Below are 17,130 nucleotides of genomic sequence, written 5' to 3'. Positions count from 1 at the left end.
CAATACATCGCAATACAGTAAGGATTCATCACCTTATGCAAATACATTATAGAGGCAACCATATACTCTAGGAACACAGATAATTGATACCCAGCTGCTCTGGCAGGAAAGCAAAAAAAGGCTGTGTGGCTGAGTGTGGTTATATAAAAAATGTGAAGAAAACTCCTGGTCATGAATTTCAAAAGCTGTCAAATGGAATGGGATTTAAAAATTCTATTTAAGCAAACTCAAAAGTAGAACAACCCTTTGTCTCAGAGCAATGGATCTATTCCTTTTGATGAAGGAAGCTGTGATGGATTTCTCTTTAGTTTGGTTGCAACATATGAAGTTATTTTCTTTTTCAAAAAGTATTACTAGATATCCCTAACCAAAAAAAAATATATATATCAAAAAAATGGTTTTGCAAAATATTTTACCCGATTTCTGTGTCATGTAACTGTCAGTATTGACATCTTGAGGAGAATAAGATATATGTCCACAAACACTGTTCTCAGCAAATAATTGTCTTAAAATTGATCATACTCAATTAGTTCAACCTACTGACACTGACATTCTGCATTTTACTTAAATCATATTCTCATCAAAAAAGTAACAATGCGTATAACCATACATGGTACATGGTTACAAAAAGTAAGAGCTGTGTCAAGAAAATGTGTTGTCAGATTTCATCCACCAGAGGTAAAGAGCTCTGCCTGTAGAGCTCAACATTTGCTACATGGATGGAGTGCTGATGAAAGGTTGTCTTAATATCAGCCTTCTGGAGCATTACAGGCTGGAATTCTGCAAAGTCCACATGAAAGACATGAAAATATCACTGAATACCAGGCTCATACTTTCAGAGACATCTGCTGGCCAGATCTTTCATCTCATCTGGAATAGCCTGTTTGACATTGCACAATACAACAGACAAAACATTACTGCTTTCAATAGGCTCTGAATACCTTTGGCAATATATGGGAGCTGATATGGCTACAAGAAGATACCAGTAATTGTAAAGGTGAAACGATTGCTATTCATGCTGTTGTGAGCTAGATAAAGGCCTTTCCTCCAGCTCAGTCACACACAATTCATTTTTCACATGATATGGTGCCAGAGGCTTGTAGCAATATATCACTGCTCAATGCGCTTAACTGGAGTAAACAGGTCTTTGGAAAAGACTGCAGTCTTCCCCATGCTGTTTTGTAACCTCAACTTCCACAAAGCACTATGTCTACTGAACTTGTCATAAAGATATTAAACAGTCCTTTAATGAAGACTGGTACCTAATGAGTGACCAGTCTTCATCAGCATAGTGATATTTTAAATGGTTTAAACAGAAGCTTGCACACTAGTGGCTTTGTAAATTGTTAGATAATACAAAATGAAATCATTACAACTGAAATCTTTCATAATGCTGGTATAAAAATAATGACAACATGACAAAACAGTGAACTATTCAAAAAACATTGGGACAAGATTTACTATGTTTGCATTAACTTGTGATAAGAAAGTATTTTTTTCCCAATTCACTCATCCTATCCAACAGTGAAATCTGCAGCACAAAATGGTTTCCATCCATTTTTCTCCTCCTTCACATCCTATTATATGGGATCTCTTTGTCCAGCAATATGTACTCCTTCCTACACACTTGTTTGAAGCCCAACGCTTGTTTTTGTTATAACATGGGCCAGAAAAGATTGCCCATCCCGATTTCATAATACATTTTCAGTAGGTCTTTTATAGTTATGCCATGTATTTCTTACAATCTCTTCAGTGAACACAAGATACATGCTTGAAACAAACAAACAAAGGAAAAATTATGACAAACATCACAGGACATAAGAAATTTCTGAATTCAGTTACAGCCAATCTTAAAAATCAAAACACTTAATCACTGAACAAAGGATAACCTTTCTGGGCCTATACATTTAAAATTTATCACATACACAGCTCTGTAGAAAAAAATGTATTCTTATACTTTTCATCACAAGATGTTAAGGTTTTGAGTAATTTATTTGACAAGAATCTCCAGTTCAGCCTTTGAGCCTGGTGCGCAAATTAAAATCTCAGTTCATGGTTCTCCTATCATGATCTGAACAAAATAACTTTATTCAAGCACTGTTCCCTAAAAACATGTTTTACTTCTTTCTTAGTAAATTAAACTACGATTTGGAAAAAATCACACCAGAGGGTGATACAGTGCAAGGCTCTCTGGAATGACCTGGCCTTTCTCTTTTCATGCCTCCCTGAATTCTTCCTTTTCTCCCTGGCCTCAGAAGCACCTGTCCAAATGTGATTACCTTGTCAACAGACAGATGGAATAAGACTACCCATGTAGTTCTACAAAACAAAACAAGTAAAAAACAAAGTCACAAGATTATTGACAGGACAGAGTGAAACAACCTCAACTGACACGTGGCATATGAGACTCTGGACTACAGGCTGAATAATTCAAAACAGGATGTTTTCCTTCTTTTGTAGATAAGCACAGATATTTCTTTACTGTGTGAAAAACTAAAATCTTCCACTTTCTGCTTTTTATTATTCTAGAAAGAAGCCAAGGATCAGAGAACATCAGCTAATGAGACTCTTCTTTTTTGTATATCACAGAATCACAGAATTTCTAGGTTGGAAGAGACCTCAAGATCATCGAGTCTAACCTCTGACCTAACACTAACAAGTCCTCCACTAAACCATATCCTTAAGCTCTACATCTAAACGTCTTTTAAAGACCTCCAGGGATGGTGACTTCATCACTTCCCTGGGCAGCCCGTTCCAATGTCTAACAACCCTTTTGGTAAAGAAGTTCTTCCTAACATCCAACCTAAAACTCCCCTGGCACAACTTAAGCCCTTTCCCCCTCGTCCTGTCACCAGGCACGTAGGAGAACAGACCAACCCCCACCTCACTACAGCCTCCTTTAAGGTATCTGTAGAGTGCGATAAGGTCGCCCCTGAGCCTCCTCTTCTCCAGGCTGAACAAACCCAGCTCCCTCAGCCGCTCCTCGTAGGACTTGTTCTCCAGACCCCTCACCAGCTTCGTCGCCCTTCTCTGGACTTGCTCGAGCACCTCGATGTCCTTCTGGTAGCAAGGGGCCCAAAACTGAACACAGTACTCGAGGTGCGGCCTCACCAGAGCCGAGTACAGGGGGACGATCACTTCCCTAGCCCTGCTGGCCACACTGCTTCTTATACAAGCCAGGATGCTGTTGGCCTTCTTGGCCACCTGAGCACACTGCTGGCTCATATTCAGCCGACTATTAACCAATATTCCCAGGTCCTTCTCTGCCTGGCAGCTTTCCAACCATTCCTCTCCCAGCCTGTAGCTCTGCTTGGGGTTATTGCGCCCCAGGTGCAGGACCCGGCACTTGGCCTTGTTGAACTTTATTTATTGTTGAACTCTACATATTTATTTTAAATTAAAATTAAAAAAATAAATCAACCCTAAAATTTAAGCCAGATCTCTACATTTACACACACACATTTCCTGTCTACAAATGGGGACTCTCCAGCATTTTGCATTATCTTACAATAGGATAGTAATTCTGAAAATCCATCTTAAAATACATGTAGATGCTGGAAGAGGGAAGAAAAAATAATATTCTAAGCTATCAAGTCACCAGAAATTAGTTGGTACAAAGTCCAACTATTTTCTAATGGGGACAGGGAAATGGGACATAATAAGAAGGTTGATACTCAGATGACCATAAGCACACAAAGATTCATTAAAAAAAAATCCTCAGTCATATCCACTTAGGTCTTAAATGATATCAGTTTGCTTTGCTTTACCAGAAACCACAAATAAAAAAGAGAACAAATGTGAACAATTAGAAAACAGACAGATGAATAGGTGAATAAGTCATTAACAGCTGCCTTACTATGCAGAACTAGTCTAGAACCAATGGAGAAAGTATCTATTAAGGCTACAAGGGACAAAATTAGCCTAAAGATTCTTTTTTCTTTTCCTTGCTTACTGAATGATATTTCTCTTGTGAACAATTTTATTTTCTACCTAATTATTACTGAATAATTACAAAATTAATAAATTTGAAGCTAGTTTTTATTTCTTAGAACTGAAAATTCTGACCCAATTTAAATGCTTTGAAATTTAAATGACATTATATAATTTGCAAAAAAAAAAATAATAATAGTAAACATTTCTGGATTTTTTTTTCACTTTTTTTTTTCTATTGATTTAGCTTTTTTTTTTTTTCATTTTTTTTTACCACTGTATTTAGACTTCTGTTCGTTTTAGCACTTCAGAGATAAATGAAGAGCTAATAAGCCTGCTTCACCTCTGTTTTGGGGGAGGGGGTTCTTTTTACTGGAATCCTACAACACTGAATCTCAGCTATATTTTCCGTATTTTCAGCTATATTATTGTTCTCATTCTCTCATGAAAATGAACAAAATATGTATTAATACTTTGTTGGCATTATAATCAGTTACTAAAATACTAAAAAGCTAAACATTTTAGAACAAAAGTAGTTGTTTCCTTATTCTCATTTGTTTGTCCTTTAACTGTAGAAATATATGGATTTCTATAGTTGTGACATTAATAGCACAGTAACTATGAGAGCATCTCAAAGAGCAGGAAGCAATCAATCCATGACAAACACATTTAAATGAGTTATATGTACCAAATGCTTCTTTATTTCTGGACATCCAATATGTTAATTCTTGTCCTGGTAGTCTTTTCAATTTCTTTTATTTTCAAAACTTACATGATTGTTTTAGAATAATATTTTTTACATCACATGTAAATTTTTACGCTAATGACTATGCTTACTTCATAAAACATGAAATCATCCACATTTATTTCTTCATATTCAGCCTCCACTTCATCACTTTTAACAGCTGCAAGAGCACTGGCCAGTTTCCTTCGCAAAAGAAAGCCCTTCCAAGATGCCTAAACAAAAAATTTAAAGCATGTTATATAAAGTCATAGATCAAACCCAACTCCAGATTCTCTATGTTATCCCATTACGAAGATAAAACATCTTGGGCCCTGGTTTAATAGCTCAATGATCTGTTTTTTGAACTTTATGTGACATTTAAAACTACAAGACAAATTAAATGCCAGCACATGTCTAAAGCTTAGAGTACTCAGGAGGCTCTCCACAAGTAAGCAGAAAGGAATCCTGCAACTCCCTCAACTACAAACCTGGGTCAACTAATTAATTATTTGACAATTCCTTCAGGGACTATTATAAACTGAAAGGAATGACCACATACAAAAAAGCTGAGTGTTAACTTTCAAATTACTGAGAATAAAAATACACTTATACTAAATGCTTTATAGTTTACAAGTAGCTATTCTGGGAGATATCTCATGCAATTGACCTAGGTCAGTCACTCTCTCTTAACTGTCTAAGATCTTTATTTTAAAAATATTACTGGTAGGAATAACTATATCTAAGAAAAAGAAGGACATTAGGAATTAAATGCTAGAAAAAGAAGCAAGGTGTTACAAACACATGACAAGCTGTAGAATCATACAAAAGAAAAAATTCCAAGAGATCAAAATTAAATAAATGGAATTAAGAATACTAAATTCAATTACCCCCCAAATGGTTTGATGTAATTAGAATTCAAGATGCCGTAAGCATTTAAATACTGTGCAAAACACTCTCCTGAAGAGTAGTGTTGTCAGAGTAGTGTTGGCGACATTTAAAGGCTTTGCAATGAAGGCACTAAAACAGGAAGGGTAAATCTCATATTCAGACTTAAAATTTAGCTTATTCATTTTTAATACATGATTTCATAATTGCATAAATTATTGAAAACATTGCTGTCTTTACACGTAAAATTCCTGATTTATATACAAATGATTAAATGTATTAGATCTGCTTTCTAATCATTTCATTGGTGTTATTTTCCTACAGATCTTCATAACCATTCAGAAAGAATATCCTGATACTACAGAGTGATCAACTGAGAAATACATTTCATTCAATAAATACAATTAGTTTTTACAGATGCAAAGGAGAAAACAAGTCATAATGGTACATACAGAAAGATAAACTGTAAGCCATCTGTTAACACAGATCTATGAATTCACGAACTCAGTGCTCAGTTGAGATCAAGAATGACAAATTATATTACAGCAATTTTTAAGAAATGAGATGAAAATTCATGATATACCTACCTCTGGAATTCAGTGCTAGTCACTTTTTTAAAATAGGATATAATAGAATAAGATAAAGATATAGGGATAAAAGGATAAGAAGCACAGAGTAATGTGAAAAGAGACTAAATTGACTGAGGTTTTATTAAGGAAAGAGTGAATAATGGAGATGCATGTAAGAGACACACAAATCCATAAAGTGCACAGAACGCAAATAGTGAAAGTGTATTTATTTCCGTATTAACTTTGGAAATCAAATTTGGAAAAGGTTTGGAAAAAAAAAAAAAGTAAAAACATTTTATTCAGTATATAATTTTGTAGAACTCAACACTTCAATATAAAGTAGAGGCCAAATAGGTTCAGAAATATATTTTAATATACTAGTAATATAATAGTACATATTATATTAATATTTACATATATTTTATTGATAGTATATTAATATAATATATTTTAATAAAATGTTCAATATATTAATAATTATTAATATTATTAATGTATTATTAAACCAATATATTTTATCTATTTTTATATATTTTTTCTATTTTACAAACATATACTTTTATATTTATATATATTTATATGCTAATATAGCAATATGTACTAATTAAAATGCTAATATATTATACTAATATATACTAACATACTTTACATATTTTGATGTAATAAATTTAATATACTAGCTACAGACTATACTCCAGAAACAAACTTAGCGATACTAGCTACATTAATTTAAAAATGTAGAAAAATCCATGAACCCTGGCAACTTGTCATATAGATGCTATATCTGTTTAGCAAACTAAGCAGAGCCAAGGCATGGACTTGAGTTCACACACACAGTAATCCATTCTGTTTAACCATTAGCCCAGTATCTGGTATGGTACAACATAGGCCCTGGTGTGTTCTCAATGGCAGTATGAATGTGGCAGTCCTATCTTCTGAGAGATGGGAAGAGAAGGAAAGGCATGAGTAGGTTGGATGGGAGAGAAAGAAAGAGCAGTTAGTTGTACAGATACGAGATACGTTATACCACTTATGCAGCCAGTGTCTGTCATTTTAGTAGCATAGACACACACCAGTAAGAACACAGGCACAATATGCACTAAAACACGGTATTAAAATAATAGTAATAATAATAAAAAAGCTAATTCAGGGAAAATATTTGTTGAATAAAGGGCAAATATTTTTATGCTTCTACAGAACATTTTTTGTAAAGAAAGCTTTTAGAAACTTCAATCTTACAATTTTTAAATAAAGCACACAAAAAAAATTAATTACAAAACTATCGATAATATCATTATCATAAGTAATAATAGATAGAAGATGACAAATACACAAAATTAGATTCTTTCTTATTTAATTGGAAAATAAGTACAGAATGCCGCGAACTAACCTGGATTAGTGTGGCAGCTTCATTCTTCCGTCTTGAAACCTCTGTAAAATGATCATTCCTTGTTTTGGTGCAGTTATTTTTCCTCCTGGCATGGTACTTCTTCCAAAGGGACTGGATCATTGATGCTGCCATATGCAGCCTAGTAAGGAATAAGTACCTTTATGGATAACATAACCTCACCAGCAAAAATGGATTATCATAGCTGCCTAACTATAACCAAAAAAAAAACCTGAAAGAATAGTGTTATGCACTGAGAAAAATAGAATGCTCTACCATTAAACTGTAAAGAAATTACAGCACAGATGTGATGCACATGTACAGAAACACAGGAGGATATTTACAACATTTGGAAGACCAATTTATCTAAGAGAACTACTCTACTGGGTATTGTTCCTTTTACATTAACTAGAGAAGAAGTGTCTTTTCAAAATGGTTATCAGGAGCAGAAGTAGCTTAATAATGACTGAAAGATTGGAAAGATCCACTTATCTCCACAGTCTATATAGAAAAATACTGAAGTGAAATAAGGTGAACGCTGAAAACTGCATGATAAGAATAATTCCAATAGAGCAGATGGGAAAACGTTTTCTAAGATAGGAACGTTTTCTAAGTTACTTATTGTTTAAAAAGCACTGATTACAGGTTACTTAGATTTGCTAAGTGATTGAACTCCCTAAACATAAGGTTAATTAATTAATTGTTTCTGATGGAGAAAAAGTTTAATGGGAGCTTTGCATTATGACATTATTATCTTGGAATCCTTCTCTCCACAAAATTCTCATTTCAGCTTCCTAGTGGGTTTAATAAAATGTGTCTAAATTTCCCCCAGACTTCACATATTTTACACTTTACAATCTGTAGTGCATTTATTTAAATAATAGAGTACTCTTCAGTGAAAAAGACAATCCAGCACAAGTCACAGCACACTTCAGAGGTTAAGCCAGAAGAAAGGAGTACATAAAATATTCCTTTTTCCAAGCATTTTTTCCTTAAAATGTGTTTATTAAGTTTACCAACCTCAAAACATGGTTTATTTATAAGCTTTGCATCCATAAAAAATGATCTGAGTTTAAAAAAAAATATTTAAGTTTATATTCTGCATTGAAGAGAACTGTTCAACAACTGGCTACAGAATGAATTTAAAATTCTAAGAACTCTAAATACACTTTTCAAAAAGATTTTTTTTGAGGCACTCAACTGCCATAATAGACTACTGTAGTCCGATTTTCTAATTTCTGAGAGGCAATGATGAATTCTATGGTCTTCCTGAATAATAATTTTTATGACATATTGTTAGTGTCTTAAAAATCAAGCAACTAACCACTACTGCCCATTTACAATAAGTCTAACCAGCATGAAGAAGCATACCTTCCCATGCTTGATTCTCACACAGTATTCAATATGCATACTTTTGAAACTGAATACTTATGAAGCTATAACTAAAAGTTTGTATCTCCAGGGCAAAATTTCTGGGCAAAATAGCTTCTATTTTCCCTGACTGTACATCCAGAACATCTGTACATACCAGCAACAGATACATTCTGAAGAGGTAATAAACCAGTCTGTTTTATGCAAGAGAGAATTTAGGGGCACAGAACAAGTTGAACTGGCCCTTCACCCCTGCCTCTACTTGTAAGAAGTGGGTTGAGGCATGTTGGAGGAGTACCAAGGGCAGGGCAGACTGTTAGCTCTTCAGTCATCACAACAGCAGGAGCCTGGCCTAAGGTCAAGGGAGTCAGTAGATTTAAGCAACTTTTCCATCTTGCTTTCTAAATGATGCCAACTGTAAATTTTACACAGACGAATCTTGAGTGCCTAACGAACAATACAGCAAAAAACTTACACTGGTTTGTAGTTCAAACTCCCTCAAAATTCCAACAAACCACCAAGCCTTTTCATCCTTAATTTGTAAATTACTTGTGCATTTAAGAGTTGGTGTCACGACAGTATTGCAAAAAAGAAGGAAAAGTTAGGAGGCCAAGTGAAAGTTTCAAAATTCTCTTATTAGTATTTAATAGTCCAGTCTGCATCACCTTAAAGTACTTTGCTGTCTAATAAGCTTCAGAATATTACTTTCACACTATCAGATCACACATCTATGTTTTAAACAAGAAATTCTCACTTATTGCCTATCCATCTAATATATCTGAAAGCAGTCCAACACCCATGTCTTACCTTTCTGTATCATTATCAAAATGCTTAAGATCTCTTCTCACATTACTTGATATAACTGACTGTTGCAATGTGAGCTGGGCTGACATGTTATTGTTGCCTTTGCTCTCCTCACTGTAATTAATACAAGATTCGATGTTCTTCTGCTTCACTCTGTGATCTTCTTTATTTTCCTTTTGGTGCACAGGTATGGAGGAGTTAATGAATGTGGCCTTACTATGGCCAGTAGTAATCCATCTTTCAGAAGGATCCAACAAGACCTGTTTATTTTCTGTCGCACCCATGATAAAGAGGTTATTTTCCTGTAGGCAGCCAGTGGATGTTTGCTTTAAATGATTTTGCAGTGCTTCTGGTCTATCTCTGTCAGTAATGTTTAGTTCACCATACTCATGCGCACATCGATGTTCAATGCTAAGTTTCATTAACTGATTAAAATACCAGCATTGTCTCTGTGCAGCATCAATGGAAGAGGCAATTCTGAAGAAAGATAAAAATGTTATCACATATTTCAGGCTGTAAGAACACTTCAAAAATATATATTTCCTCTATTAATTCCTACACTACTCTATATTTTCATGTATCCTTACTTGTTTTCTTATTCTTACAGTTAACAGTAATTACTCTAAAAATTAGTTTCAGCATTTAAAAATCTTTACACTTTTTTGGTAGTATCTCAAATATACTAAGACATATTAGCTTTTTTATTTTAATTTATGTCTTTTTGTTTTTCAATGGCTTCAGTCTGAAATAGGCATTATGACATGCATTTCACTGTTCATTTTCTATGTGGTTACAAAGCCAAAAATTTTAGAGGCAAATTTTAGAGATGTAATTTTTTTTTTTTTTTTTTTTTTTTTGGGAACTACGGTATCTAGTATAAAAATAACAGTAACTTTTGAATTTACATTAGAACTACAACAAGAAAACCCAAACTTAGATTCAAACCAACAAACCACAATGTCTAAAGAGAATTTACAATAATGGAAACTTTTAAATGTCAATACTTTTATTAATATATAGGAAGATGCCACACTAAACTTCAGGAAGAGTTAAAATTCTCTGCATTTTTTTCCCTGGTTAAATACTAGTGGAGTTTCCTGGTTAAATACTAGTGGAGTTCCTGCAGATCTTTGTTCACTTGACTATAAGTCAAGTGAATTGAGGAATTAATAGAGGAAATATTTTATAATAAGCTGTATAAGCCTGGTATACCAATGAAATAGAGTAATACTAATAATAGAGTAATAATAGAGTAATAATAGAGTAATAATAATATAATAATAATAATAATAATAATAATAATAATATAGAGTAATAGAGTAATATAATAATAATATTATAATAATAGAGTAATAGAGCCATACAAAGCATCTGATTTCCCATCTGATTGTCAGAAAGAGCCCAGCAACATTAGCCAATGAAGTCTGGCTCTGATTAGTTGTGCTATATCATCCAAGTGACTAGGGCAAATATGAACTAATTGTTACAGATACAGAAGGCTGCCTGTATTTGGACAGTGTTTATCTATTGTAATAGGTAGCAGGTAATTTTGGAACCCGCAAAATGTTTTCCTTTGATACCACAGATAGATGCAGAGATCTGTAATCTGGAGCTATTTTCAGAGGAGCAAAAAGTCAATTCTAGGTCAGCAACACAAGATAAAAAAGTTGAAATAAGATCAATTCTCTTGGGGGTCTGGAAAAATTAGGTCCTAAGATAATAGCTTGAATAACAGAATTTCCTGTTCATCATTCTTAAAAGGCAAAGTTTTTATAATATTTTACTGTGAAAAGTCTATTTAACTAAATAACTATTTCCTCTAGTAAAGTTTAACTAAGAACTTTGTACACTTTTAAGAACACATAGATCTTACTGGAGGAAAACAGGCACTCTTTGTTAGTGCAAGTTCAGTACTGTCATGTAAAATATGAACAGCTAAATTTGAAGCCAAATCCACACAGCGTAATTATACAACTCATGCATTAGCTGTACAGTGGATTGCCCATTACACAATATTTTCTTTCCTGTTAATTCCACAAATACAGTAACAATTCCTCAAAAGATTTAAACCATCACAAATATTTGCTTGAGGATCTAAAAAGTTCTACCTGTCTCCTCCCACACAGTAAGTACAGTAACTTATTCAATAAGAAATACTAGTAAAATATTTCAGAAATTTGGTGAGAAGAATTAAAAAATAACATGGGAAAAAAAAACCACAAACATGATCTTTTACATAATAGGCAAAATAAGCTTTTGTATGATGAAAAGTACACTCCTATACTATTATCCTAAGTATACTTGTTCATTCTCAACCAACAAAAAAAAACAACAAACAGGAAGGAAGGAAAGAAGGGAGGGGAAGAAGGGGGAAGGGAGGAAACTGTTAACAGAACAGGATGCTTGTGCATCTTCTCCCTTGTCAGGTCTAGCAGCACCTTGAACTCTTTCACTCTTTCAGTGTCTATGCACATGGCAAGTAGGAACAGCAGGGGAGGTTGAAGACAACAGGAAATTCAGGTGGGAAATAACTGTGGTCACCAGGGATCATATGTTTTTTGTTTGTTTGTTTGTTTTTTCCACAAGCAGCTTTTGGGAGGTTACTAAATAACTGTAACTGTATTTGGGATTCTCCTGCACAATTAAACTCCAAGGGGCAGACAACAACAACTATAAACAAATAAAAGAAAAAGTAAAAAGGGGAGGGGAGAAGAGGGAAGACAAAACACTGTTCAGGAAGGTTGTGGCAGGATCATCCTATCAAAGCACTGCAGATTTCTCAGTGTCTCGACTGCATTCTTGATACCAGAGACTGGGTCCTGAAGACCACTTACTCAAACCACAAAAAGGAAGCAGCTATCATGGAAAATATGCAGGATTGATTTACTTTTTTACTGGGGAAAAATAAAGAAAAAACAACAAAAGAAAAGCCAACCACATACTAGGGAGAAGAAAAAACAAAGAAAGAAATATGTAAGTATTAAGACTTTTGATACCATAATATTTCCTTTATCGTTACTGTAAATTTGCCTTTGAGACCTTTTTGGCTTTATAGATCAAGGGGTCTCGTCACACTAACTCTTCTGAAATTGCTTCTTAGTTAAAATACAAACAACATTTTAAGTGTAAGTTGGCATCTAGACAAAAGAAGAACTGTGATCACCCTGACAGAAGCACCAGTGTCCCTATTCTCAGGATGCTTACTAAGTCATGTAATGTTGAATACAGCAGACTAACTGCAGCAAGTTTTACAACTTCCAGCTTTGATGAGCACATTGCCTTGTGTTAAATGGCCAGTCACCCAGAGTCTTGATCAGATCTTAACCAGTGAAAGCATATTATATCCCATGTAAATTTTAGAACAGCCACAAAGCTTCTGCACTGGGAGAAGGGAATACTAAAACAGAAAAGGAGAAGATGGGTCTTCATCATAAGATTCACAAGATTTTATCTTCATCATAAGATCACAAGATTTGACTGTACTCATACAGCAGCCTTGCTCATACTTCAGGACCAAGATATTACTTTCACAAAAAAATGCTATGAACAGAAGGCTACCTGTAGCCTTCTAACAAAAAAGACATCTCTCGACTTGAGTTAAGGTTTTCCAGAGACTTCAAGGAAAGATAAAAGCACTAGAATCAGATTGTAATCCACATGGAAGTTTAAGCTTTGAAAGCTTGCCTACAGAACTGTTAAAAGACCATATTTTACATAGAATTTCATCCTGCAATGACCACTATGTTATTCAAAGATCATCATTTTGTCAGAATGAGACAGTAAAAATGATATGGAAAAGTCAGTAGAACAAACCTTTTGGAGGCAAAAAAGTCAGTTGACAAAGAAGCCAGTTCTACCCAGCACTGGCAGTTATCTCCTGGTCACTGCTATCCTGGTGAGGCCACACCTGGTGGTATTTTGTTCAGTTCTGGGTTCCCCAGTACAAGAGGGACATAGAAGTACTGGAGCAAGTGCAGAGGAGGGATTCAGTCCTAAGATGATTAGGACTGAAGCACCTGTAATAAAAGGACAGACTGATAGAACCGGGCCTGTGTAGCCTGGAAAAGAGAAGACTGAGCAGAGACTTCATCAATGTGTATAAATATCTGAGGGGAAGGTGTCGAGAGGATCAAGCCAGTCTTTTCAGTTGTGCTCAGCAACAGGACAAGAGATTCCAGCTGAATACGAGAGAGCACTTCCTTACTGTGAGGGTGACAGAGCACTGGCACAGGCTGCCAAAAGAGTTTGTGGAGTCTTCATCTCTAGAAATACTCAAAACCCACCTGGATGCCATCCTGTGCAATGTGTTCTAGGTGTCCTGCCCAGCAGGGAGTTGGACTAGATGATCTTCAGAGGTCCCTTCCAACCTCAGCCATGCTGCGATTCTGTGATTATTCTACCCCTAACTGTGTGCTAGTTAAAATTATGCTTAATGTCATTTTGCAGCTCTATTGTGATTTTCATTAGTCAGTTAGTTAACTTTTGTTAAAATACAAATCGTCATTCAATCATGTTTGTAAGTCCTTTACAAACACATGGAAAAAGACCATTGTTTACATATTCTCTCCTGAAAACCTGCTTATGAAATTCCTGTCATTTTCACTATATCATACATACAAGTATTTATAAAGTTCCAGTAGCCAGACACCTGATTAATGAAAACAAATTACTGTAGCCAAGGTATTGTGTTAGTTTTTTAAATGATTACTCATTACAAGACAAGCATGCTAAGAACAGTGAACTTGCATGCAGAAACAGCACAAACAATTGAACTGAGCAGCAGTGGTGTATGAAACATGGATTAGGGAAGCAAGCAGTGATTACTTTTGGCAGCTTACATACTTGAGGTCGCACCTACAGGGGCTCATAACTTAGCAAGACGTGAAACAGACAGAAGTTTGCTCTATTTTTGGCCTGTTCTTTAGCAACTTCACATTAATTCAGTCTGTTTGGAGAAAGTATTGCCGTATGTACATATAATAGCTGTGCTTTTAAGGCTTATATACAAGCCTATTGTTTAGTTGCTTTCACAAACTGCAGTTTTCAATGGTTATTAAATCATCCAGAAAAGGTATTTTTAATCAAAATGAAACACAGAGGTCTTTAACACACACACACACACACACAAAAAAATCATTTTGACACTAAATTTGATGCAATATGCTTCAACTATCTCAAAGTTATAAATTCAGAAGTTTTTGTGGATGAATTATTGAAACCTAAAAAAAAAAACAACAACCAACAACATACCAAAACAAACAAACTTTTAAAAAAAAAAAAAAAAAAACAACAAAAAAGAAACATACACTCAGGAAAGAAAATACATTTATACCATCTCTTCTTCTTCCCACTGTTGCTCTTCTCAGACATCTGCAAACTCCTTCTACCAAAACTTACACAGAATCATAGACAAATTCTCACTGCAAGAAACCCAGTAGGTCTCTGGTCCAATCTCCTGCTTCAGAGCAACGTTAGCTCTGAGATCAGACCAGGTTGCTCAGGGCTTTTTCCAGTCATGTCTTGAAAATCTCCATGAGTGGAGACTGCACAACCTTTCTGAGCAAACTGTTGCAATGCCTATCCTAATGGTGAAAAGGTTTTCCTAATGGTGAAAAGGTTTTTCCTTATGCCCAGTTGTATGGGGTCTGGTTGGAATGGAGTTCATTCTCTTTATAGTAGCCTGTACGGTGCTGTGGCTACAACTGTTTTGATAGCACACCAGTAAACAGTGTGCTATCAAAACCATTGCTGAAAAATGCTTGTACACCATCACGGCCTTCTCTGTTTCTCACTCTGTCACCCTCAGTGGATGAGCTGGAAGTAGCCTGGCCAGCTGACCTGAAATGACCAAAATGAGACTTCTTCCTATATGATGTCTTGCTAAGCAATAAAAGTGGGGTGTAGTCTATCCAAGGCAGCCATTGTTTGGAGAATGGCTAGGAATTGGCCTTTTGGTGGGAGGTGCTGAATGATTGTTTTTCCATCACTTGGGTGTTTTGTTTTTGTTTTCTTCTCTGCCCTTGCCCCCTTTATTTCACTTATTAAACTGTTTTTATCTCAGTCCATGGGATTTTCTCACTTCTTTGATTCTCTCCCCTATCTTTCTGCAGGGAGTGGGAAGAAGCAAACAAGCAGTTACTGTGTTCTTAGTTACTGGCTAGGATCAACCCACCATACCAGTCTGAACTTCCTTTTTATCAGCTCAGGTCCATCCTCCTTCTATGCACCACTGCAAAGAACCTGGATCTGTCTTCTCAGGCACTTGCTCAAAACTCCTGACAATCTCAGGGGCAATGCACTGAAATTGTTCCAGTTCATTCATGTGTTTTATGCATTGATGGCACCAAATACTGGAGGCTATTTTAGATGCAAGGGCTAAACACGGGGGGATAATCACTTCCCACCATCTACTGTCCATGTTCCTCCAGATACAGCCCAGGATGTTGTTAAACTTCTTTGGTATCAGGGCAGACTGCTGTCTTACATTCACTTTCTTATCCATCCAGACCCAAAGGTCCTTTTCAGCAGTGATGCTCCCCAGCCAGCCAGTCCCAACCTGTACTGCAAAAAGAGGTAACTCCTTCAAAATTAACAACAAACAAACAAACACAACTTTTCACTTGTCCTTGTTGAATTCACAGACTCCTGTTGGTGTCTCTCTCCAATTTGTCTAGGTCCTTCTGAATGGTAGCCCTGCACTCAGATATATAAACCATTTCCCCCAAATTTGATGTCACCTGCAAGCATGGTAAGGGCACACTCCATCTCCAGCTCCATGTCATTGATAAAGATGTTAGAGGGACAAGTCTCAGTGTCCAGAAGGTAGCATCAACTACTAATAATGGATGGTCTGAGCCTGACAATCCAAAAAATTTTTACCTGTCTAGCTGTACATTCTTACAGACCCTGGTTACATAAACAATTCAATTTTGTGGATATTACTTTTCTCTCCCACTTTTTATTATCTTATAGAAGTGCACGTAGAAGTATGATATTCTACTACAGCTCTATGATGATCATACCATAATTAGAGATTACCATTTTTTCTGCAAAGGTTTTCAATGAAACAGGTCCTAAATTCTGGATGTAAGAAAATTTTCTCTACCATAAAGGAAAAGTAACACTTTTTTTTTTTTTTGCCTTTCCTGTTTTCCTTTTAAGAAAGAACATTATTTCAAATGGTAAATTTTCAAATAGATTAGGAAGTGTCAGCTTTCCATCTGCAAACCAGATACCAAAAATTACAAAAGTAGATAAAAAGTGTTCTTGAGGGTTTAATGGAGAAATGTATGAGTTCCAGGAACCACCTAAATACTACATCTGTTGAAAAAAACTCCATGATCTAACTTCTCCCAAAACTAATTTCAATATAATACTTAAAACAAACATCTTTTCAAATAAATCTCAGTTCTGAGAGCAATGAAGATTCTATTGGAACATCAAATAATAAATGAAAATAA

General features: G+C 35.3%; 1 protein-coding gene across 19 annotated transcripts in view; it reads right to left on the bottom strand.

The window, feature by feature from the left end:
• LRRIQ1 (leucine rich repeats and IQ motif containing 1) overlaps positions 1-17,130 on the bottom strand; it is a 119,207-nt gene that overhangs the window by 70,187 nt on the left and 31,890 nt on the right. For all 19 annotated transcript variants that reach the window (XR_014691613.1, XM_084514926.1, XM_084514912.1 and 16 more), the window contains 3 exons: positions 9,674-10,147; positions 7,499-7,637; positions 4,768-4,887 (listed from right to left, as the gene is read on the bottom strand). Coding sequence is in view for 18 of the 19 variants with exons in the window: in XM_084514926.1 (XP_084371052.1) it covers positions 4,768-4,887; positions 7,499-7,637; positions 9,674-10,147 (733 nt within the window). In the remaining variant the exon portion in view is untranslated. The remainder of the gene's footprint in view (positions 1-4,767; positions 4,888-7,498; positions 7,638-9,673; positions 10,148-17,130) is intronic.

This window comes from Aythya ferina (genome assembly GCF_964211825.1).
Source record: "Aythya ferina genome assembly, chromosome: 1".
NCBI lineage: Eukaryota > Metazoa > Chordata > Aves > Anseriformes > Anatidae > Aythya > Aythya ferina.
The sequence above is the reverse complement of the archived record's forward strand: the minus strand, read 5'-3'. Positions and strand labels throughout refer to the sequence as shown.